This window comes from Aphis gossypii, chromosome 3, assembly GCF_020184175.1.
Source record: "Aphis gossypii isolate Hap1 chromosome 3, ASM2018417v2, whole genome shotgun sequence".
Classification (NCBI taxonomy): Eukaryota; Metazoa; Arthropoda; class Insecta; order Hemiptera; family Aphididae; genus Aphis; species Aphis gossypii.
The window spans coordinates 50095474-50120657 of NC_065532.1; the positions used below are offsets into that span (position 1 = coordinate 50095474).

A 25184-nucleotide genomic window follows, 5' to 3' on the forward strand; every position below is an offset into this window, starting at 1 on the left:
CACATCAGTAAGTTATCGACATTCATTGTTTACATTAAGTTTTTTGAAAATTTTAAATCTGTTCGTTTCGTCTAATAATATTATTATATTTATTACTAATGTTTCGTTTTGACTGAAATTTTCGGATTACGAGAACGTAGAACTCGGTAAATGTTACACTAATCGGTTTGCATGCACCGACAACGACGACTATGGGGAAAGAACACAAAAAGCACAAGAAACACAAACATTCAAAGAACAAACACAAATCGAAGGATGAACACGAATATCATGTTCCGATCGTTCCGCTCAAGAGCGACATGCGTCCGAAATCTGCGCCGACCGTGGACGAGTCGAAAGACACCGCAGCAGCCAAACATATTGGACCGATTCTGCCACCCGGTCTGTCGAGCACCGTCGGTGAGAAACACATCGGACCAATTCTGCCACCCGGTCTGTCCAGCACCGTCGGTGGCAAACACGACGAGACCGTTTCACCAAGTCCGGGTCCCGGTGAACCTAACCACTCGTATGGACCCAGCTTACCACCACATCTGGTGCCGCAGAAACGCGCTCCAGGACCGTCGTTGCCTTTAGATTTCAAATTAGAAGAGAGTGTAGTCGCCCAGCAGATCGACGACGACATTTCGGGTATTGGTCCATTGCCTGCCGAGTTGATAACTTCCGATTCCGAACAACTGTTCATACAGAAGCAATTAGAATTGAGAGCCGAGTATATGAAGCGAAAATTTGCTGGAGAAGTTTGTACAGTTTATTTACTTCTTGCATAAACATTATATTAATTGTAAGCACACTCTGTTTTGACCGTTTGAAATGAACTAACGCTATAACTTCCTTGTAGGTATATGATGACGCCAAACAAGAAACGGTTCGAGAAAAATGGATGTTAGAGTTACCACCAGAAAAAGCCGCCAATCTAGGTTTAGGGGCAAGGCAGTTCAGAAAACGAGAGGCTCCAGACATGAGTAATCGATCGGAATGGACTGACACACCATCAGACAAACAACGTAAAGTTCAAGAACCAAAATCTGCTGGTGAAACTGATTTGGAAGCATTGAAACTGATTGCAATTCAAAAACGTGATGAGGAAATGGAAAAACTGGCAGAAACTTCAGTAAAACGAAAACCCTATTCATTATTAGAAATGCACCAAGAAAAACTAAAAAAACAAAAAAAGGAAAAGGTAAATTAAAAATATATTGGTATCTAACCAATAAATTATATTTTTATAATTCTAGTTTCAATGATCATAGAGTATGATACTTGCTGGTCAAAACTTAAATTTAAGTATTCAGTTAGGTAGTAATCTAATTATTAACTGTTCAAAATGTGACGAATTTAGTCATTTTTAAAACTAATAATTTAGAACATCAGGAAACTTAAATGAAATTATATTTAGAATTTTCAAAAGTAATGGTTTGTTAATTATTTTTTTTTAGGAAAAACTTAAAGAAGAACCTGTAGAAAGAAGACCGTTTAGTAGGGAAATTGATCTGCAATGTAACAAATTTGATGATGCTCAGAAACAATCAATATTGAAAAAAGCCAGTCAGCTAAATAATAGGTTTTCTCAAGGCGAATCTAGGTTTCTCTGAATCTAAATTAAATTAATACTATTTAATTATGACTGGTTGGTATTATCCAGTGATTAACATCTAAATATTTTTATTGAGTGTACTTCTAATTTTCTTGACTGAACTTTAATACAAAATATATTCACAAATAATTTGAATGAAACTTATAGAAATTTAATTTAATTATGAACTATAGTAGACACTTATTTAATTTGATTTGTAATAAGTTGATTATATTACTTATATTATTTATAACATTTTACCATTCTTATTGGCATAATAGTATTTAAAGTAGGTCACTACTAAATATTATTTTCACACCTAGCACTATTGCAGTTTAAATAACAATTAGAATCAATAAAAATACAATTCAAACGCTTTCAATATATAAACACATTAAGCTATGTGAATATTTTTTTAATTTTCATTATATCTATTATCTCATTAAAAAAAATTTATAATAATATCTTTTTATGCTTGTCATCCAGATAGATTGAGTGAATTTTACATTAACAAAATAATTTTAAGACCGATAAATGATTAATTTAACCCCTAGTAGATCCATAGGCTTGTTTGAGGATAAGCGAGATGTATGCTGAGGCAACACTACTTTAGACAATTTTATCCTATCAGTAACATAGGTACCAGTAAGCACAATTTACTATACACTCTAGTATGTTATTATATTTTAATAGTTTGACAAGGGCTTAAGATTTAATATATTTTAGGGATTAGAAAATATATTGTTATGTATGATAGAAAAAAAAAACGCTTTTATTGACAACTAATAAAATATATTATCAAAAATGTTTACAATATTTAAATATTATATTGGTTGTAAATATTACACAAAATAATAAAATCACAACAGACATTTTTTCGTCTATTTAATATAACAGATTCAAACAATCTTATAAATATACTATAAAGTAATGTGCAACTTTATTATGTTTTTATGGCTTTTTTGAAGGTGTCCCATCAATAACATATCCTAATCTTCTCAAATAACGCAAGGTTATACCAGTGCCCCCTAATGTTACCATATATCTGAGCGGTGTAAATATTTTATATAGACCATAGGCAATGACTAAGTAACTGGTCCACGAGTTGCCATTCCTTACTTTGTCGATGATACTATCGGGAATGCCCAAGTGTTCCAACAAGGCGGGCACATCAAATATGCTGGCTATCAAGTAAAACGAACCAAACCATACGGTTGAAGTGACCAAATGAACAGGCAATACAATGTACCAGTATTTTTTGGCCATGTTCTTGAACCTCTGGAAGATATTTGGCGGCTTTTCGTCTGGTGGCGGCGATGGGTTTGTCGTTGTCGACATTGTCCGTCGTCCATCGGATGTGAAAAGCGTATACGATCTAACGTCAGTGGTTAAACATCCGAGGCTGGGAAGGGCTTGTTGTTTTCTCTGTGCGGACACGGAGGTTGTACGATTTAACAAACAACCCGTACAAGGCACGAACAACCTGCGCTGGCCAAACGCGTTCAACCTCGCGTTGGTCATCGCGATTGAGTAAAAGTTACACCTAGACACCATATTTATGGCTAACTACGAACGCCGGATGATATTAAACAATTTGAACTAACACCGATCGCAAACTCCATTGCCGGACACTCCGGCACAACAATTTGAAGTGACTAATAAAATGGCTGGCACTGTTAATGGCTCAATGTTTTATTTTTATTTATGTACGTATGATTTAAATATTGTTATTCACTGTGATTTAAAAAATACGAATTGCAATCGTCGTCGTCAAGCTTCTATCACACAGTATCACTACCGACATGCGGTTATCACGTCAATCTGTGACATCGCGGTATCACGTGGTATCGCCATAGATGATAAATTAATTTACAATATCATCAGCCGGTAAGTAAATACTAAATTCGTGGTCGACCGACGTAATCCTAAGGTCATGAAAATTTACATATTTTACATTTTTATGCATTTTACGTATTTTAGAGATGGTGTGGTTTTTGCTCTTAGATCATCTACTGGTAAATGATCCAAGTTTTTGCCACAAATAGTATTATAAACGATAAATTCAATTCCGAACTGATAATAATTAATAATAATTGAAATGAAACGCATTTAACGCTTCAGAGATGGGCAGATGGCGTTGTAGCCCGTCGCCACCACGAGAAGTCAACATGCCCCTTATTTCTGTGGCGTGATCATACAACTATACAAGTAATTTACTTATTTACATATAAATTTATTTATTAGTTTATGGTCACGGGCCACGGGAGCGACGACTGTTGGACAGGTGCATTGCCATTATTACTTCTCGTCTTTTAGGATCTATCTAATTAAGCGTTATTCGCCTTTGGTCAATGAGTTCACTCATCACTGTTGCATAAATTGTCATAATTCTAACATGAAGATGTATATAAAGTAGGTACATCAGACTGACATTTCAACAAGGATATTATTATAAAAATGTATCGAAATGCTTTTTAAGTCTAAAATTTAGGAATAAATTGTAATATATTGATATGGAAATTATTTATTATAAATACAATGTGATTTGATGTCTCATAGAAAACAAAAATGAGTCGTTTTTATCATTTTTCTATCATCATTCTGCTAAAAAATATGAGTATCAATTTGAATAAGTCAATTTTTCTTTTAAAATGTATAAAAGTATTTTCCTTTGACTAAATAATTAAATTGAAATAATTGATAAAATAAATAACATAAATTTAAAAAAACTTTGATTAGTAATAAGTTTAATTATTGACTTGCCACTTGGTTTGGTATATGTGTGGTAGATGACAAGTGTACATGACCGCATATAACAAGAATAGGTAACCAATAATATTGGTGTTATTATTTTATTGTCTGTATCATGCAATGTGAGTTACAATCCCCTTATTCTCCCCCTGCCAGATACATAATTTATAATAAATAATAAGACTTTTAAGCATTGATTTTATAGTAACATACTAGAATTCTGCATATGTTACAAAATCAATGCTGTTAAGTGTAAAGTATTATAACTTAGGAAAACATGATTTAGTGGCTTATTGTCTAACCACGGTTAATTAAATTGATACATTTTTAAAATGCAACTTTTGGAATTAATATGATCCACTGTTACCATTCAGAATCATTTTTTTGTATGCATTAATCTATTATTTAACTCAAATTTAACACATCCATCATAGTGACCTATTCAGTAATAATGTACACTTGAAACTTTAACAGCAGACTGACTTGATTGGTTTTGTAATATAATTATTCAAGTGTTAAGTTATAGTAAAAGACTGAAAGTTATATATCTATTTGATATATTTTACTATTTTAGTTTTCACTGACAACTGAAGGTATGATACATGATTTTATTAGCTATTAAGTATAAATTGGTTGAATTAATAATTAAACTCCAAATTGCAACTAGTTATTATAATTAATTATAATATATTTATTTAATTAATATGTTCAAGCAGATAATTAATAATAATTAACAATAATGATATTTAATATAATAAAATAATAAATGATAATTGCAGATTTTTCTAAGTATTATTTTACAAAATATAGCGGGTACCGTACTTCATATTATTATAAACTAAAATACTGAAAACACTGGGATAATCTTAAACTATTAAATATTAAATAATTTATAATAACCTTGATGAGTTAGTAATAGGCTTATAGCTATAAATACAAATCCTTAAAAATGCTAATAAAATAATAAAACTATGTATTAATGTTTAACTATAATATTATAAACACTCAAAAACTCAAATTGTATTTGCTTAGTGCAAGCAATATCTATGATATAAAATAATTAATAACAAAAAATAATAAAATATAAAGAACACTTCAGTGTTATATAAACTTTGTTGAAAGGTGTATCACTGAATTCATCCTACTATCATTGATAATATACATGAATAAAATTAGAAACTCCAAAATCACAATGAACTATTTAATATATTATAATTCATATTCAATAATACTTTTAACGGTTATTTAAAATAAATGTGGTTTTATTGCAGAGGATAACAGTATTAGTCTAATATAAGATTGAATTTTCCTATATAATACTTAACATTTGACTAAATAAAAACTTTTAATATTTTAACATGAATACATGATGTATATAGAAAAAGACTAAGTTATTTATGAAATGAAACCAATATTCAAGTTACCTACATTTAAGTGTAAATTAAAAGTTCTTATTGGTGAAAAGTATAACCAAATTTAAGAATTCTATCTATTTTATTATATGAGGTATCAAACCTACAATAAATTATTTTAATAGTGGCCAGTGGGTATAAATTTAAAATTACTTATCTTTATATTGTTATTTCTATTGATTAACCTAAGCACGCAATTTGTTGTTACTTATTTAATTATTGTATATAATTTTTGGAACACAAAACAATTTTTTCTTTGATTAGAAGACATCAAAATATGAAAAAGGAAAAGACTTAGTGACAACAATTATGAAAATATTTTAACAACCCTTCAACTAAATATAAGTACGCCGTTCAAGTTGGTCAAATACTATTCATAGTTATTAAGACTAATGTTCATACCAACAATATGTAATTATTGATTTAGTTGCTTCCTCCGGGCAGCTCGTTGTTTATCAAATCGCATTTCCATTTCTTCCAAGACTTTTGGTGTATATCTGACAACTAACTTGACAGATCCTTGGGCTTGTTTCAGTAGCTCAACAGCTTTTTCGTGGTTTTCACCTTCTACGCACTTCAATAATATGTTTAAGGATTAGAATAAATACAATATATCAATTAAGAAAGTTAAGAAAAACAACTAACCACTCCATTAACTGACAGAAGTTGATCTCCTCGCTTTAAACCACCATGTCTGTCAGCTACACCACTAGGTATTATGCGTGAAATATAGATCGGCGAATTTTGTTCACGTCCACCCATCACATTAAATCCAAGTCCTTCTTCTGTTTTGGGCAATTCCACCACTCTTGGATGGGCATGACCTTCACTAGCAGCAAACGCAGCAACGGTTGCTTTAGCTGTAGCTGACGCACGAACATCCTACCAAAAGAAAAAGAATGATTAAAATATAGGTCAGTATGAAAATAAATCATGATTTTAATGTTAAGTACCTGAGATCCTTGTATGTCGACAGTTTCATAAACATGTTCATACACTTCCCGCACAGATGATAAAAAGTCACTCTGCAATACTTTTTGCAATGCAGCTAATTTGGTTACTGGCACTTCTCCGGCTAGACAAAAATATAATAAAATAAATATATAATATTAATAAATATAATAAAAAAATATAGTTTAATTTTGATTTAATGTAAAAGATTGAATTGTGGACTTATTACTTTTTTGGAGCTTTTCCAACAGTTCGATGGCTCGTTTGACATCTGTGAAAATAACAATTATCAAAATTAGTTATAATAGTGTATGGAACGCAACTACATATAAAATCAAAAATGATAACTAAAACTCGCCTTTCGCTAAGTTCAAAGGTTCTCCAGCCACAGCCATCTTTTGGTGTCTCGACGATTCAAAGGAGACCCCACGAAATGAGTGTTATTAATGCAAATATACAATACACCTAATATTAACTATTTTGTATTTTATACAGTGTACATGGACTATTTAGTGTTAAATAAAAGTAAATATAAGTATAATACTGGTGTCCAAAGCTAATTTGTGACTTTGTGTGTGTATTATAACTATAATAGTGATAAGAAACCTATTTAGTGTGCATGGTTGCATTGTGAGGTGTACCAGGCGCAAGTCGATATTATAACGCAACGTCCTACGAGATGGCGCCATGAAATCCATCTGCGACACCAAACAGCTTTCAAATTTTACAGTTTTCACTGAAAATTTTTCAGTACTTTACGGTTACATACTCAGTACTCACATATCATTATATCTTAGTCCGTGGCCAATGGTATAGGGATTTTTGGTGACTCACTGACTCAGTTTTTTATAAAAGCTGCCGATAGGTAACGTAATATATATTTAAGATTTATTATTACTAAAGAGTAAAGGCAAATAAAACAAATATCTAGACCGGTTTGTGTATTTACTATTTTTTTAGGATAGCACTATTGTCTATCGCTACTACAGCTCACAACTAATTGTCAACAAATTACAGTGAAACATTGTTAATCGTGTGTTAATTCTATTTAACGAATTCCTCTATAATATGATTTGTTTTTGTTCCCACGAGACTTCGTTAAATAGAAGTTTCACTGTAACACACGTTGGCACCGTACGCAGCAAAATAGTTATAATTTATTTAATTACGGAAAATTAATTTACTCTTCAATATTATAATACAGTAAAAAGTAAAAACTGTTTTTAACAGGGCTTTTACAGGACATACTAAGTTTAAACAAAAGACCAAATCTTTAACCATATTGTAGTTTTTATTTTTTTATATACATACATGTATTTTTAATACTCAATTATATTTTTCAAAATAATAAAAATGCAACAACATAAATAATGTTCCTACTTAATTAAATTATTATTGAAATTTATTAAATATTAATACGTTACAGCTTACAACTAAAAATTTTAATGTCAATTATTCGAGGACCCCATTTGGCTGGGGGCCCTGGGCACGTGCCCATAGGGTAAAGACGGAACTGGTTGTGGGGTTTGACAATTCTTACTAATAAAAGGTATGGTGATAAATTAAATAAAAACGCCGAATGTCGAATATCGGAATATGGGTAACCGGACAATTTCCCTCCGAAAAATGTTCCGATGTGGACATTTCCCCCCATTTTTTTTTAAGTTTATTATTTAATAATTTAATATTATTTATTATTTACCTAATAAGAAATTATTTTTTTTCATAAATATAATTAAAATGTAAAAAAATTGTATATAATTAAGTAAAATAGGTTAAAAATTTCATTTTTTTTTTTCATAAATATAATAAAAATTGTATAATAAACTTAAAAAAAATTATATCAGTATAAAAGGTTAAAAATATTTATGAAATATAGTCTAAAACTTTCGACATAAAAATGATATATTTTGTAAAAAACATTTAATTTCTGATTAATTTTTTTATATCTAAGCACATATTTTGTAATCGTCTTTCATATTTATTTTTTTTTTGTTTTCAAGTAGTTGAATTGATCAAAAATATACATCTACTATAATAGGTAATTATAGTATAATTGATTATATTTATAAAAAAAAAATTATATTTTACTAGAAAAAAATAATTTCCTATTAAATATTAAATAATAAACTTAAAAAAAAATGGGGGGAAAATGTCCGCATCGAAAATATGTTGGGGGGAAAATGTCCGCCATTCCGGAATATGATAGCTGTTTAAGCATTCATTTTTTTTTTTTAATGCATTGTTTTACTAAATTCAGTGTTTATTACGTTAATAATTCATGACCAGAAAAACTAATTTTCATCAGATTTGCATTAAATAAGTTAAATTTCATCAATTAACAGTTAATCATTAAGTAATTTACTATTTATAAAATATTATTCATTATTTTATAGTAATAAACTAATAAATAAAAGATCCTCAGTGTGTATTCCCACGTCCATCGCGAAGCCATGTATATGTATATTACAAAAACAAAACCGTTTTGATTTAAGATTTTCATTAACTATCGCGCATATAAAATGAGACCATTCTAAGACCGTTGATTAAATTGCAAGGAACATATTATACATGAAAATCACAATATTCGAGTACAAAAAAACAATAAAAAACGAGCACAATTTAAAATAACTAATACGAATATAATATAAAGTGCAATTGACGTCTTAAAAATGGGAACTCTCGGTCGAACCAGTAAAGTTACATTACTCCACCTCGAGAAGAGTAGTAAAAACCACGAGCTGTTTTTTGAGGCGTTCACGAGCGAGCCGAGTACGTCGTGAAGTCCGTGAACGGGTGATCCTTCGGTTCTCGGCAGTCGGCGTGATTTGGGCCAAGTCGTGTCGGACGATGAGCAGAACCTCTACCACCAACGTGTTGACCGCAATGAAGCATAGTTTTTCTCAGTTCACGTCGTACAGGATCGTCGAAAACAAAACACGACACGTGGTCGCCGTCGGCAACGTTCGCCGATCGAGAATAGAACGAGTCGTAAGGAAAACGCGACGTTGCAAATTAGATCACCGATGTGGCGCCGAGCGTGTGGGTGGAGGACGTGTCGTCCGTGGAGGTAACGCGCGCAGGTTGCCAACTCGCACTCGCGGCCAACACGGTTCGCGTGCGCTATCTAACTCCGCGATAGGAGGTATAAAGAGGTGAGGTTTACGGGTGGTAAAACTGTAGAAACTCAAACTATTCTCGGTGACGCGACAAGACGTTTAATGTACACAAAAATACAAAAATAGAATATAATATTTACTCGATCGGAGAAATGGCGATCGCGTGACTAGGCGCACTGCGCTGGTTTGCCTTTCGTCGGGACGACGTTCGAAGCGTACGTCAAATTCGTCGTGGACGACGAGACGGAGCACGTGTTCGACGTCGAGGTACGCGAAAACGTGGTCGCATCGCGAGCGTGTTCGAAGGGGATTTCGGAGACACGGACTAAGACGCCGAAGTCGGTTTTCACTCGCGTACTTTTGGCGGTCATGGTTGCGACGGACGAGGAGGAGTCGGTGTAGAAAACTATGAAAGTCGCGGTGGCGTGTGGCCCGATCGGAATCGCTGTGAGCAAAGATAACGGACTAACGGAGCTTTCGAAAAGCCGATGACGTCGTACTCGTAACCGTAGAATAAAAATTCCGTAGGAAACGGTAATCGATATCAAATAATATACTATCAGTATTAATATTACGTCCAATCAGGGGATAGGACGTGAAAATAGCCATCACAGAATAAATTTATTTTCAATTTTATTCTGTGTACTGTTGTAGCCACTGCGTAAAAGCACAGAACGATTTATTATAGTTGTAAAAGATAAACCGTAGGTATTGCGTCTGAATCATCCGAATATCCGTTTAATGTTTATTTAATTTCTATCAACTTTTTGAAACAGTTATTAATATTTTTAAAATGATGTAATTATACTTACCTAACATTTAACATTGTTTAAGTAATATTAATTTAAATTGAACATTTTTTTCTTTTTAGATGATGGGTGAGTTAAAGACAATTTTTCTTCTTATACAGAATTACATTAACCAGGATAATTTGAAAGAAGCTCTTGAAACCTTTAATATTCATTACAATAATATCAAAGATGTTAAAGGATTTCAAAATTGTACAGTCGGCATTGTTAGTGTTTTGGCTCAAAAACTTCAATCTGAATTTACTTTAACCAATCAAATTAAGCAGTTTGGAAAAAACACAAATGATGTCGTACAGTTTGCTCATCGATGCTTCATAACAATTAATTTGTCTCAATTAAAACTATTACAAAATAGTTTATATGTTATTGTCAAATATTTACTTATGAATAATCATGTGGCTGAAGCTGTACATTTTGGTAATTATCTTTTAAATAATTTATCTCCTCCATGTGATATATTGAAATATTTAGTTCAGTTGTTTGCACATTATATTCATAAGACATGTCCTATTGATGATGATTTGAAAAAGTTAAATGTTATACTTATGTGGGATGCTGCATTAAACTTAGTTAAACGCCATACTGGAAAAGAAATTGAATATGCATTATCTTCATTACTAACGCTTGTGAAAAATATGAATGGATTAATATTACATGAAGGGCGTACTATGGATGTAGTTATTTTAGATATGACTTTAGAATCAGTGTTATCTTCTAGTGGTATTAGAAAAAAAAATGATCAAGAATGTATGATGAACTTGTACTTTATGTTAATTGAAAACATTGTAGCTGTAATGCAAAACATGATGCGTCATAGACAGATGCATGTACATCATTTAATCAAGCATATCAAATTAATGATCGATATTTGTTGTTTGAATAAAAATGAAAAAGAATCATTGTCATTTTTAATATCATTATTCAAGTTTATTGACAACTCTATTAAAAATGGTCTTGATTCAAATTTTGAACTTAGGAAAATGATAACATTTGTTGAAAGTTATGAACCAACTATGATATTACCAAACACAATGTTATATCACGTGTTCAAGGCTGCCATTATTACTATTATAAAATTAAAGAACTTTTGGTATGAAGGATTGGTTATTAATTCTTCTGAAACAATTTCACAAATGTTTGTTTTACTACACCGTTTAGTTTATATCAGCAAATACAGTTCAATTGGTCAGATATGTTGTAAAAGCAAAAATTGTGATCTCAATGAAGATTCAACATCTGAAATGAGTTTAATTAACATAGTATTTATCATAATACGACACATAACTAGTACTAATCGCATACTTTTAAATTCTGCAGATGTTTTAAAGTGGATGGAATTGTTCATTTCTCTGTTTGATAGAGTAAATAAATCAAACTGCTCAAATAAAATTGCTTTCATCGAATTTTCATTAACAAGTGCTTACAATCTTTGTATTTGTACAACTTCTGGTGATTTCACACAATTATGCTTGGATTTCCTTGAACGTTTATACTCAATACTCGATCCTTGTGGGATTGATTCAGATCTTGTTGCTCGTGTTGCAATTCTTCTAAGTCGGTATTTGTATAATAAAAATAAAAATAACGAAGCTTTAAGGTGTATTGCTTATTGGTGTGTGCGTACTCGTTCTGAACTTGCTGCCCAACAATGGGTTTATCTTAAATGCAAAGAGGAGAGAAATAATGTTATTATTAAAGAAACAATTTTGAAAAAAATTGAAAATGATATTGATCTAAAAGAGAAATGGCCCGATTATAAATTGACAAAATCTGATTGCACTGAAATAATGTGGTTAGAATTAAAGGCTCATAATCATCAAAATAAAATTAAACAAGATACTACTGCTGTGTTGGAACTATTTGAAGAATTAATGTGTCATAAGCTATCTAGAGAGCTTAAGTGTCGGGTCATAATTACTACTGCTTACATAATACTATATTCAAATAGTATTAGTGGTTTAAAAAGAGTAATTGATGTATTAGAAGATTACATTCGTAAACTAGAAGTTGAAACATCTATGGAGAAAAAGAGTATGCCATTAATGTTAGGTAATTTATATTATGCAAATTACTTGTGCTTATTAAAACATTTGCAGAACCTTGTCAGCAAAGAATTGGATTCGTATACTGAAGAGAGGTTGGAGCGTGGTATGGAGCAACAAAATATTATTCAATATGAACCAATTTCTTGGATATTGCCATTAAAAATAAAACCTAAGCTTTTCAATTGTTTGAATTGGGCCGTTAAGAATTGGTCTGCTTTAATAAATGATACAATCAAAGATGAACACGATGTCAAATTACTTTTTAGAAGCCTTCAAGAAGTTGCTTTCATACTCAAACTGCATGGTGACTCAAAAGAAGTGGAAGTATGGAAACTTTTATACAAATTAGCTTCTAATAAGAAGTGTCACAAACATACTTTTATAGCACTTATGGAACTATCAAAAATTAGCGAAGTAGATGTTTTAGAATTATCTAATTTAGCTAAATATTTGCCTAAAATGGCTATTAATTATAAATTGGCATTAGCAACTTCTCTTTTAAACCAATTAAAGTTTAATGATGCACGAGAATTGTTAGAAGGTATCAATGATGAAGAATTGAACAATAATATTGTACTAATGGCAGAATATTCTTACCTTAAAAGTCGCTTGTGCTTTGAATCTAGAAATTTCAACAAAAACGAATGTCTTTCTATTTTCATTGATGCTTATAATCTTGCACATGGTCTTATCAAAAGGCTCGATTATTTTTATGAATATTTGGCAATGCATTTTGTAATATTAAGCATATGTTCGTATTTGAATTTAATTTATGTTAGTACTTTTAAACCTGTTGAAGCTCGCTGTTTTTTGAAAGTTCAAATGAATATTGTCCTGAAGTCTGTATTAACTAAAAGAGCATTAAATGTATTTTTAATGAATTGCTGGAATGAACTGATGTGTTGTAATTTTGAAAATGCTAATGGACAATTGGAGCATATAATGACTTTATTGGATTTTAAAGAAGAAGAGTTGGATCTTAAAATGCAAAAATTAACTGTTAACTATTCTCCAAATAGATGTTCTTCTCCATTGTCAGATTATAGATGCTCCCAAGTCTCTAGAATAAATAAAATGGCATCACCTTCCTTAAAACGGTTGAACAATAAACGTACACAAATGAACATCACCGAATTTTGCGATGAAGCTATCAATAGCAATGGACCTTTTGATCCAATAATTATGCATTCTGTTATTGAAGCATGTCTTCTTAAAGCTGTTTACTGTTCTAAAGCCAATCAACAAAAATTAGCTGAACATTATTTTAAGTGTACATTTAAATTATTGGGATTGCCTATACCACAATTTAATAAAAATGAAGTGTATAACATTTTAACAGTTAGGCAAACAACTTTAGTCAAATATCATTATGCAGAACATCTAGTTCTTTTCAATGATCCATCTAAGTCTTTGGTTTATCTTGAAAAAGCTAAAGAATCTTGCCATGATGATTGGTTATTAATCTATGTGAATGAACTAATTATTTCACTTAGAGTTAAAAACATCATGAGTCATGCAATCTCAAATGTTATTCATTCACCTGTGGTAAAAACGCGTGTACAAGAATTAAAGACCCCAATGAATTCTAAACTACGAGTGAATACAAAATCACAAGGGGTTCCTAGATTTGTCACTCCAGCTGTAAGAAAATTAAGATTGACTCTTGAAAGTCCAAATTCTAGACAAAATAAAATAAAAACACCTTTGATAAGAGGGACTGAAAAAATTAAAAATGATTTAACTGTTAAGAAAAAAGTTGGAAAAGAAAACATTGTTAAGTCTACTACAAAACAAGATGTTGAAATAAAAGTGAGAGAAAAAAGAAGTACAAGAAAAAAAGAAACCACTGAACAACCACCATCATTGATTATTAAAAGGCGTGCTGATAGATTGAATATTTAGATTGAATTGTAAATTTTGTTCCATGTACTATTTTGTAATTTGTATTTGAAAATAATAAGTTTTTATGTTAATGTAATGTGAATTTAAACTGCAAATATTGGTAATTTATTTAGTTAATATTTTTATAATGTATTAAATTTGAATTTGAAATAAAAGTAATATTAATTTTAGTGTAAAAATAATAAATGATTAATAATTGTATGAATTAAATAAAAATTATAAAATTTTAAATTTACTAATAGGTAGACTATATTTGTGAGAATGTAGGTGTATAAAACAACAGTAACTAAAAATATTAGCATTTTATCAAGCTGTGATTTTGTTATTCTAGATTTTGAATTTTACTTAAGTTAAATATTTCAAGATGATGTTCAATGTTCACATTCAAAATACAATAAAACCTCATTAATCTGGAGTTAATTAGTCCTGACAGTCGTTTATAATACATAAATTACACAAGTTTATGCTAGAAAAGTGCTAGAAGGTTTGCCTTAATACTTTATGTATGTATATTTGATGATTATAATACAATTATGTACTATTTTTTTAGGCTTAATATTGTTAGATTTATGAATTAGACTAAAAAAATTTTTAATGTATAATTTACGATTTTTGGTTAATTTGTTTAATCCGGACTTTCATTAAATCGGACAACGAAGAACCCAAATTAGTCCGGATTAATAAGGTTTTACTGTATTATGTGTAAAACTAAAAATATTATGATTATTTTAAATGTAGATTTTGATGTATAGTAGTATTCATCATTCAAAAAACCAAAACATCTTATTATAGGAATATTATGAAACAATATTTTATATTTCTGTTAATAGTTGTTATTTGTTTTCTTTATATGAATAATTCTCTTAGCACTTTACCTTATCTTGCAGATAAAATGTAAAATATGTAAATGTTTATCTTAACTATAAGATTTTTTATAAAAACCTTTTTAGGGCTACCACAGAATATTAATAGGTATTTTATTCTGTGGGGCTACTGACTATAGAATATAGATTGTGTGATTACTGTAGGAATATTCTAGTTGATTCTATGCTAATGGATAACTTTTTTTAATTAAATTGAAGTATTAGATATTAAAAATGTAGAGGAGTCTAAGAGAATTATTAATGCAATACTACTATTATGCGCCATGATTGAAATTTATTTATATAAATGAAAACATTTTTATTACAAGTATTATTATACTTAAAAAAAGATGAAGGTAATTAATGTGATGGATATTATGATAAGAGGAGTTGAAAACTCAAAAAACGTATGAGGTATAAAATTTAGCATTGTAATTATTAATCAAGTTTTAACTATTCCATACTCCTCAATTTCAATAGCTGAAAAATCTAAAATGTTTAAAAAATTATTAATATTAGGTGAAGTTTCAGGTTTAGTTTTATATGAATTACTATACATAAAAAAAAAACAAAATCAATTTTGTCACAGGTTATTTATTGCAGTCAGTATATTTACACAGTAACATAAACACTTTTATTACTAAGCAATAAAAATAAAAATATCTAAAGCCTTTTTTCTAATAATTTATTAAATATTCCTAGGTACCTAATTAATATTGTGATAAAGAAACTATATATATTTTGTACTCTAACCCCTGAAGGCCTAAAAATATCTCAAATACTATATATTAAAATAATATAATATAATAATATAATATATTTTAAAATCAATGAAAATACGTATCAAAAACATTTTCCTGTAAACTGTGTTTACTGTTTATGAACAAATCGTTCACGATTTTTACTCTTTTAAGACTGTATGTTATTCAATTAAATGTATTATTTAATCTATTTTGTGCATATACTAATTATAGCATAAGGTCATAGATTAATGATTATTAAGCTCATTAGTCATAACTCAGCAATGGCCAATGGTATGTAAAAGTCACGGGGCACGGTCGCACGGACTATAAGTCGTGTAGAGTCGTGTAATCGTGTCTAGCAATAAAATTTATATCTATATCTGAACCTTTACCAAATTGATAAGAATACACACCAGACATGCGCACAGTTGTGCATTCCTGTGTTTACGACAGTTCTGTGATTGGACTAGGTTTAGATTTTTTATTTTTTGTTATTGTTATTATTATCTTTTTTTAGGTTGTGAGCTTAAGACTTGTGGCATAATATTATGCGTTTGTATCATAGTGGAAATTATTGAGAATTGCTGAGTGTGGACATTGATGATGGACATTTCTTGACAGGTTCACGATAGCGTGATTCTAACGTTTCATACTTTTTTAATTCATTATTCATATAAATTTGGTGATTAAGGTGTAGGTGCCGAGCGGTGTCTTGACAGATCTTAGTACATCACAATAATTTTAGGCAGTCTTTTAGTGTGGTGCATTTTTTGCTTTGTTTTTAAATTTAGAAGAGAACTATATTGTTACAACTGCATTGAGACTAACATTGTTTCCACCTGTTGTCCAAACGCTACAGGTAATTATTTGTGTAATAAATAGGTACTATCAAATATAAAATTTAATTCTGATTTGACATTAATTTGTTCACATTTTTTATGCCATATCTACACAGTAGAAATAACATAATTATCTAAAGAGTTTTTTATTGTTTTTAAAAACTAATGTTGTACCTATCTGGATTACATGGGGAAGTTTAGTTTATTATTATACATAACGCCAGTGTCTGAGGTTGAAAACATAATTATTTTTTGGCAATACTTATTGTACTAATAAAATTTAAAAAAAAATTACTTTTAATTAGATACAACATTTGTTGAATCAAGTAATTTTTATATCCCAATACTGTTTTATCAACAATCCATTTATAGTTATCAATTGAACTAATAATTTGCTACTAAATATTGATTTTTGATTCTCGGTTTTTTTAATTATTGGATTTTTTTTTTTTTTATAAAATTAGAGTATATTTCATTATTTTAATATTAGGTTTAAAAATAAACCTATTTGTTTTAAAAATGTGTAGATTTTTAGTTTAGTTCAGAATTTAAATTATATATTTTTATTAATATTTTTTGTTATAAATATATAAAAATAAATTAAAATACCAAATCAACATTTATGTATGAAAGTTCAATAATGTTTTTAATACTCCAATTAAAATATATTAAAATATTTTTTATGTTATATAATTGATAGTTAAGAATTTAAATAAAATCATCTATATATTTAAATTAAATTATGTTTTATATGGCTACAGATTCACAATGGAAGAAAATATTGTCAGCCCTTCAAATGCTAATGAAATCAATCAGGCTCCTGTTGGTGAATGGAAAAATAATGAAAATAATACTTCCTATAATGATAACTATGATCAGAATGTAACAGAAACACTAAATAATACCACATTAAATGATAATTCTGTATTTGAAAATACTAATATAAAAACACCAGATAATAACTGTGATTCATCTTTCAATGAAAACAACACTTGGGTTAATCAAACTGAACAAAAATCTCATTTTGGTAATACAAATAACCCAGGATATCGGAAAGGACAAGGACGATTTAATAAATCACACAATGGTAATAATTCTTATGAAAAATCGTGGAGCAATAATCCCACTTCAAATAATAATGGACGTGGCCGTGGTCGTGGTCGTGGTCGAGGTATCATTAAAAGATTTGATGAAGAAAATGAATCATTTAGAGGTGAATATGACTCTGGTCTTAATAATCAAGGTGATAACACTGCCCCTAGTCATCGAGGTCGAGGGCGAGGGCATAATCGTGGTAGAGGTGGAAGGCGTGATCAATCAGGTGGCTGGCATGGAAATAGTGAAGAAGGTCATAAAAAACATGAAAATGATAAACCAACTATTCCTAAAGCAGCGTACATTCCTCCTGATATTGAAAACGAAGAGTCTATATCTGGAATTGAGGCAGGCCTTAATTTTGACAAGTATAAAACTATTGAAGTAAAAGTGAGTGGAACTAACCCTCCACAAAGTATAACATCGTTTAATAGTTCTGGTTTATCCACTATTTTGTTAGACAATTTATCTAATTGTAATTTCTCTACACCAACTCCAGTACAAAATTATGCAATACCTATAATCATTGATGGCAGAGATTTAATGGCTAGTGCCCAGACTGGTTCTGGAAAAACTGTAAGTTAATTTAATCTTTAAAGGCTTAACAAATGTACAATTTTTATTTTTTTTAGGCAGCATATGTTTTACCTATTTTGCATAATTTACTTAAACAACCATTACAATTAGTTTTTGACGAACATCATTGTGAACCACATGTTGTTATTATTGCACCTACAAGGGAGTTAGTTGCACAAATTTCTGAATGTGTATGGAAATTTAGTAAAGGAACTGATATTAGAAATGGGTTACTATATGGAGGTACATCTGTTTCATATCAAAAATCAAAAATCTTGCAGGTAATACAATTTTAAATAATTTAATAATTCAAAAAAAAATCCACTCATTTAAATGTATTTTTTATTTTAAACAAATTTTTCCATACAGAGAGGAGTTCACATATTAACTAGTACTCCAGGACGTCTAAATGATTTTGTTGAAAAAGGTATTGTGACTTTCTCTTCAGTTAAATTTTTCGTTTTGGATGAAGCAGATAGAATGTTGGATATGGGATTTAAACCTGAAATAGAACGAGTATTAACACATTCAACTATGACTCCCATTGTAAGTTTTCTTTATATTTACAACATAATATTAAGTAATAACTAATAAGTATTGTGTATAAAGCCTGATATGATGAGCCTATGATAGGGTTTTTTTCTTAACTTAAATATAAATTATAATTTTTATACCATAAACATACATAAACTCATCCTAATAAATAATAAATTAATAATTAAATTTTTCTTGACTATAATAGTTCTTATAATTTTATTACTGAAAGAGCAGGATCGCGGATCAAAAATGACCACATTTTTAATTGACACCATAATTTTGATTTTTGGAGTAGAGGAGTGAAAAAAAAACAAGTTGTTAGTTTTGAAAAGTTTTTATTAATTAAAGTTCAAATGTTCATTTAAAATGTTGCAAAATTCTGAGTGCTTGAGTGTGGTGTCTAGTTGACTGTTGTAGACTTTCTTCAACTGAAACTTGGACATGTGATGTATTTTCTGGTATACTACATGTGGAACACGTCTAAGAAATTTTGGTGTTACATTACCATGTTCCTGAAAATCCTTAATACACATTAAAATCGATTGCCGGTTGGCAACAATTGCATGCGAAGGGAATGAGCTGTGTGCGAAATACATGTTGTGTAGTTGTGTAGCCACAATTGACTCACTGTTTCAAATAAATGTCACCAAGTGAGCGTGCTATGTTGAATACTTCATTGCGCCATTGAAATTAAACTTCCCGTCATGTAATACACAATGAGATGTTCAGTTATGTTCTGCGATATCCTTTTACAAAGCTTCTCAAAATCTCAAATATGGTTTACTTCACCACTCTGTGTAGTATAAATGTGTATTATTGATTGTCATACATCATTGTAAAAAATATACTATTCTGGTACAAAATAAATATTTTTGATTCATTTTAGTCAACTATAGTAGTATAATATAAATATAATACAATAAAAGTGTAAGTGCTTTTAAATTAATTTTGCTTGGGAATTGGGATAAGGTTTGCTTTGTATAAAATATAAAATGTATAATGTACTATGTATATATTATAATGTGATTATAACAGAAGTTTTTATGAGTATAATTTTTCTAGGAATCAAGACAGACAATAATGTTTTCTGCTACATTTGCAAGTGAAATACAACATATGGCTACTACTTACTTGAAACCAGATTATATATTTGTAGCTGTTGGAGAAATAGGAGGAGCATGTAAAGATGTTGTGCAAACAGTAATGGAAGTCACAAAATTTAAAAAGAAAAACACATTACTTGATGAAATAAAAAAAATGGGTATGCTTATTAATGTTAAATGTTAAATAATTTATTATAAATTTAATATTAAAATAATATAAAATAAAATGTAATTTACATTATTTATATTTATTATGCTTGTATAAATATTAAAACACGATTGAACATTATAACCATTATGAATACATTAATTGTTATTATTTTAGAAAATTGTCAAGGTACAATAGTGTTTGTTGAAAGAAAAAAAGTGGCAGATTATACTGCTGCATATTTAAGTGAATTGGATTACCCTACTACAAGTATACATGGTGCTCGTGAACAACCTGAACGAGAACAGGCATTAAGAGATTTCAAGACAAATAAAATGAAAATTTTAGTAGCCACTGCTGTTGCAGCTCGTGGATTAGGTATTTATTTGTATTTATTTGAAATTATTATCTTAATTCTATAGAGTTTTATTTGTAATATTTATGTGTATATATATATATATATTTTTTTTTTGTATTTATAGACATTAAAGGTGTGAATTATGTAGTGAACTTTGATCTACCAAAAACAATTGACGAGTATGTCCATCGGATTGGACGTACTGGTAGATTAGGAAATGCTGGTAAAGCTATTTCATTTTTTGATCCTGAATGTGATGGTCTACTAGCCCCTGAATTAATTAGAATTCTCAAACAAGTAAGTTTCCATTAATACCAATTTTTAAAAAAACAACTTAAATTGATTAATATTAAACATTTTGTATAATGCAATTTATTACAATACTTAAATAGCTAAATTTGAAATTAAATTGTATTTAAAAATAGTAATTAATAATTAGCATTGAAATATATTATATTTTAAATTATCATACAAAAATAATGTATTTAAATTATATATTTTAGGCAGATCAAGAAGTACCGTCATTTCTAAATGATGCCTCTGAACGTATTCTTCTAGCTTCTCCAGCTATGGACGATTTCAACGATATAAGAAAGGTAATTTGAGTATTAATATTTTTATTATTATTTTCAGAAAAATAATAATACTATATTATCATTTTGTTTTCTAATAGGCTATATTAAAATTGGATAATACTTAAATTTATTAACTTTTATTTAATTTTTCTAGAATGTTGAAGTCACATCCAACTTGGTTGCTACTGAAGAAGAAGAAGAGTGGTAGATTACTTGAGTTATTGAGGATTTAGATATATAAAAGTATAAATACAGAGTAATAATTTTGGCTATCTCCCAATATGCTGTTTACCAATGAACATGGTTTACTGTAATACAAATTACAATATAGTCTGCTGCCTACCTACTTTTTATAAAAACAAAAAATTATATATTTTATGAATTAAAAAATAATTTAAGCCTTTCCACAAATACTAGGCTAAGTACCTCTCTAATATGTTTTTATTCATACCACACATTTTCTTATTAATTTTTAATCTAAGTTCTCCAGAGACTTCCAAACGGTATAAAATACCAGTATGAGTATTTAACTATGGTAGAACACAAAACATTAGTAGATCTCATATTGGGAGGTAGTGATTATTTTAATATGAATCAGTTAATATTATTAAAATTCATAAATATAAATTTGTTTTAAACATTGTTCAAGATTTTAGCGATTTACTTTTTTATTTCACTTGATTTTGAATTTATGAATCTATAAGACACAGGGTGCCAGACCTATGGTCTATGGTCTATGGACTTAGACCCTATTTATTTATTTTTTGAGTTTAGGAGAAACTGTAATAACTTTTTTAAGTTGGCCTTTAATGTTAATTTTAATGTTATATAATGAGTGTTTATAATTACATTTTTTACTGCTTATTTTCGATTATTAGCTAGTCTAAGCTCTAATTCCAAACATTGGTTGTAAACTATAACTAAAATTAAATTTATGCACTAACAATATTATGAATTAATATTTTAGTTTATACTATTTAAACATATTAGAATATAATATATATATATACATATATATATATTATATACTAGAAAGGGTGAATCATTTTTGGATTGGTTTAGATGTCAAAATTGTTGATAGAATCTCATTAATAATGGTAGGTAAAAACAAAATTTTTGAATATTATTGATATTGACTGATACAAATTAAAATAAAACAAAAAACTATTAATATGTATTATTGTAATAAAAACTATTTAACAATAGTTCTATTTCATAGGTAAATGAATAAAGCATTTTATAATGTATTAAGTATTAAATATTTTATCAAAAATTAGTGTTCTATAACCATCATAAAAGATAATAACTTGTTTTGTTATAAATTTTAAATTTTATGGGACCAAATAAATTCTTTGTGTTTTTATGTATTTATTAGAGATGTGAAATCTTTATTATATACAAATACAAATTTATTGACAATATTAATTTTTCCAAAATAATTGTTTGTTATTTAGAAAATTTTAAAAACTATTTTCTATACATGATTCAACAGATCAAAATATTTATTTAAATGAAATGTTATATTTGTTAACAAATTTTTAAATACTCTGACACTAAACTAAGTGTTTAAATTTTTTTATGATTTTATTTTGTTTAAATTTTTTTAACAAAACTAAGTGTGATTTATTTTTGAACTATGCACTGTAAAACTAATATAGTAATATTTATTTTAATATTTATTATTGAATACTGAAAAAAAGCTCTTATCTACAAATGATTCATTTAATGTATTGATAATACTAATTGTTTATTACATGTTTATTATAATTTAAGTACAAATGTATTATAAATTATAACTTCTAGGTTTATTTATATAAGAAACAAATAAGAGATCAAGAATAATATTGTTCTAGTTAAGATTTTTTAGATTCATAATCACGAGTTCATATTTACTAATGTTGGATAACTATTAACTACTAATTAGTAATGATTTTATTTATATTATTTTATTCAAGTACCTACTATCTATTTTAATCTAATTTAAATAATAACAAGGATACTAATTTTGTACGGAGATTTTTGGTTCCAAGCTAGATTGGCAGTTAATTCTATGAAATGTTAAAAATTGACAACTACTTTTACAGTTGAAATTTTTAAAATGTATTAATTTATAAATGATAAGTAGTATGTGTAATAACATTGCTCTTTAGTTATTATTCATTGTTATTAAAATATTAACTTATTTAGTAGTTCCTTTTATGAAATCTAATGGTGCAGGTCTGAAAACATGAATTATATTTATTAAACACTTTATTTTGTTGTAGTGCCATTTCACTGGAAATCTAATCACAATTATTATATAATTTATATTTTATAGTTATATTTTTACTTATTATGATTGGTTGTGAAGGAAAATATAATATTATTTAAGAATTTGAGTAATTTTTATGAACACATAACATTTCCTAAATGCTCACATGACTGAATGTACTTTTTAGATTTTTAGACCAACCAGTGCTATTAGAAAATGATGTTAGTAAGTTTTTTTAGTTTATGATAGCTTATAAGTAATAACTTGTTAAACTTAAATTTGAATTCAAATGGTATATTTATTGAAATATGTTTGTATGGAATCACAAAGTATTATAAATGAAAACAAAATTAAAATAGTAATTATCATGTCTAAATAACATACATTGAATCATAATTTATAATAAGTAGTTTATACATTGTTTTACTTTTAATAATAATATAGTAATCTATTTTTTGAAAACTAAAATAATATTTATTTTTTATGGTGCTATCAATAATTATGAGAAAAACCTTTAAGCATTTAACAAAATATAATTATGTTGCTTAATAGTTAAAACATTGTAACAGTAAGAATTACAAATTATATTCCAAACACATTTACAGTGTGATTGATTATTATGGATAATAGATTATTATTTTAATATTGTTAAATAATTAATATATTTACAATTTATCATATTGATGTTTGTGTTTTATATTCTATTTTTTAATTACTCATAATAACTGAAATTTAAAATTGTTTATAAGAATAAACTTATATTTATATTTTTTAAATTCAAAGTGATACCGGTAAGTTAATAATTAGCTATGAAAGTTAAAGCCATCAGCCAAATGAACTATAATGAAGTAATTTACTTAATAGTCTTTTTAATAACCAGGGTGATTTTTCAATGAAATTTTTAATTAAAAAATTTAATTATTTTTCCAAGATTTAGGAATTTCTAAGTGAACAGTTTTTGGATTTCAATATTCTTTTGCGAACTCATTACACCTACCAAGTATTTTCAACAATCAAGTAATGTTTCTTATAACACTAAAAAATAATCTAATATCAAATTTGTTGTCATTTTGTAATTTTTATCATAATTGTTTAAATTTATAAGAAAAACTTCAAACTATAAGTTTTGTTTATTTTTATATTTCTGATAGTAGTTTAAAAAGAATATTTATTTAATTGAAAGTATAAACAATATATATTTTTTTGATGTTAGAAGTAATTTATAAATGGCTAATGATCTGTTTATATTACTATAATACTATTAAATTGTAATGATATTTTTGAGAACATTTTATTTTTTTGATTATTTTACTGGGTTTATCTATTAATTAATAGGTATGTATTTACTTGAATTATTAGGTAATTTATAATAACATTTTTTTTAATTTATTTATAAGTTAAATTGTTATTAAGTTTTTATATAAGTATTTAATTTTATTATACCTAGATAAAATACTAAAGTAATGTTTTTTGTTTTTAATTTTAAAAATGTTGCATTTTTTCTACTTATAGCTATCTATTACTTTTTTGA

At 28.1% G+C, this 25184-nt stretch overlaps 5 protein-coding genes across 5 annotated transcripts; 3 read left to right on the forward strand and 2 right to left on the reverse strand.

The window, feature by feature from the left end:
* On the forward strand, positions 1 to 1737 carry LOC114130407 (GPALPP motifs-containing protein 1). Its single transcript, XM_027995388.2, has 3 exons — positions 1 to 740; positions 842 to 1183; positions 1440 to 1737. Exons 1-3 carry the CDS (start codon positions 192 to 194, stop codon positions 1593 to 1595), a joined length of 1047 nt encoding a protein of 348 aa, XP_027851189.2. The 5' UTR covers positions 1 to 191; the 3' UTR covers positions 1596 to 1737.
* Positions 1738 to 2346: 609 nt separating this feature from the next.
* Positions 2347 to 3368, reverse strand: LOC114130408 (protein FAM210A). Its single transcript, XM_027995389.2, has one exon. It carries the CDS (start codon positions 3128 to 3130, stop codon positions 2528 to 2530), a length of 603 nt encoding a protein of 200 aa, XP_027851190.2. The 5' UTR covers positions 3131 to 3368; the 3' UTR covers positions 2347 to 2527.
* Positions 3369 to 5694: 2326 nt separating this feature from the next.
* Positions 5695 to 7273, reverse strand: LOC114130404 (protein lin-7 homolog C). The gene is made up of 5 exons (XM_027995381.2): positions 7049 to 7273; positions 6920 to 6961; positions 6693 to 6814; positions 6385 to 6621; positions 5695 to 6313 (listed from the first exon to the last, which is right to left on the reverse strand). The coding sequence occupies exons 1-5, from the start codon at positions 7083 to 7085 to the stop codon at positions 6155 to 6157; spliced, it is 597 nt and encodes a 198-aa protein (XP_027851182.1). The 5' UTR covers positions 7086 to 7273; the 3' UTR covers positions 5695 to 6154.
* A 2776-nt stretch (positions 7274 to 10049) lies between these two features.
* Positions 10050 to 14653, forward strand: LOC114130399 (uncharacterized). The gene is made up of 2 exons (XM_027995377.2): positions 10050 to 10607; positions 10681 to 14653. Exon 2 carries the CDS (start codon positions 10681 to 10683, stop codon positions 14563 to 14565), a length of 3885 nt encoding a protein of 1294 aa, XP_027851178.2. The 5' UTR covers positions 10050 to 10607; the 3' UTR covers positions 14566 to 14653.
* A 1962-nt stretch (positions 14654 to 16615) lies between these two features.
* Positions 16616 to 23775, forward strand: LOC114130394 (ATP-dependent RNA helicase vasa-like). The gene is made up of 9 exons (XM_027995372.2): positions 16616 to 17030; positions 17772 to 18681; positions 18738 to 18962; positions 19051 to 19227; positions 20281 to 20479; positions 20647 to 20847; positions 20952 to 21124; positions 21331 to 21423; positions 21557 to 23775. The coding sequence occupies exons 2-9, from the start codon at positions 17779 to 17781 to the stop codon at positions 21608 to 21610; spliced, it is 2025 nt and encodes a 674-aa protein (XP_027851173.2). The 5' UTR covers positions 16616 to 17030; positions 17772 to 17778; the 3' UTR covers positions 21611 to 23775.
* Positions 23776 to 25184: the final 1409 nt, after the last annotated feature.

Bases quoted from the DNA above. Each gene is read 5' to 3' on its own strand.
- LOC114130407 (XM_027995388.2), top strand. From the start codon at position 192: ATGGGGAAAGAACACAAAAAGCACAAGAAACACAAACATTCAAAGAAC. The intron at 741-841 runs GTTTGTACAGTT...ACTTCCTTGTAG, and splicing joins AGCGAAAATTTGCTGGAGAA to GTATATGATGACGCCAAACA. The intron at 1,184-1,439 runs GTAAATTAAAAA...ATTTTTTTTTAG, and splicing joins AAAAACAAAAAAAGGAAAAG to GAAAAACTTAAAGAAGAACC.
- LOC114130408 (XM_027995389.2), bottom strand. From the start codon at position 3,130: ATGGTGTCTAGGTGTAACTTTTACTCAATCGCGATGACCAACGCGAGG.
- LOC114130404 (XM_027995381.2), bottom strand. From the start codon at position 7,085: ATGGCTGTGGCTGGAGAACCTTTGAACTTAGCGAAAG. The intron at 6,815-6,919 runs GTAATAAGTCCA...ATTTTTGTCTAG, and splicing joins GTTGGAAAAGCTCCAAAAAA to CCGGAGAAGTGCCAGTAACC. The intron at 6,314-6,384 runs GTTAGTTGTTTT...ATATTATTGAAG, and splicing joins TTCTGTCAGTTAATGGAGTG to TGCGTAGAAGGTGAAAACCA.
- LOC114130399 (XM_027995377.2), top strand. From the start codon at position 10,681: ATGATGGGTGAGTTAAAGACAATTTTTCTTCTTATACAGAATTACATT.
- LOC114130394 (XM_027995372.2), top strand. From the start codon at position 17,779: ATGGAAGAAAATATTGTCAGCCCTTCAAATGCTAATGAAATCAATCAG. The intron at 18,963-19,050 runs GTAATACAATTT...TTTTCCATACAG, and splicing joins AAAAATCAAAAATCTTGCAG to AGAGGAGTTCACATATTAAC. The intron at 19,228-20,280 runs GTAAGTTTTCTT...TAATTTTTCTAG, and splicing joins ATTCAACTATGACTCCCATT to GAATCAAGACAGACAATAAT.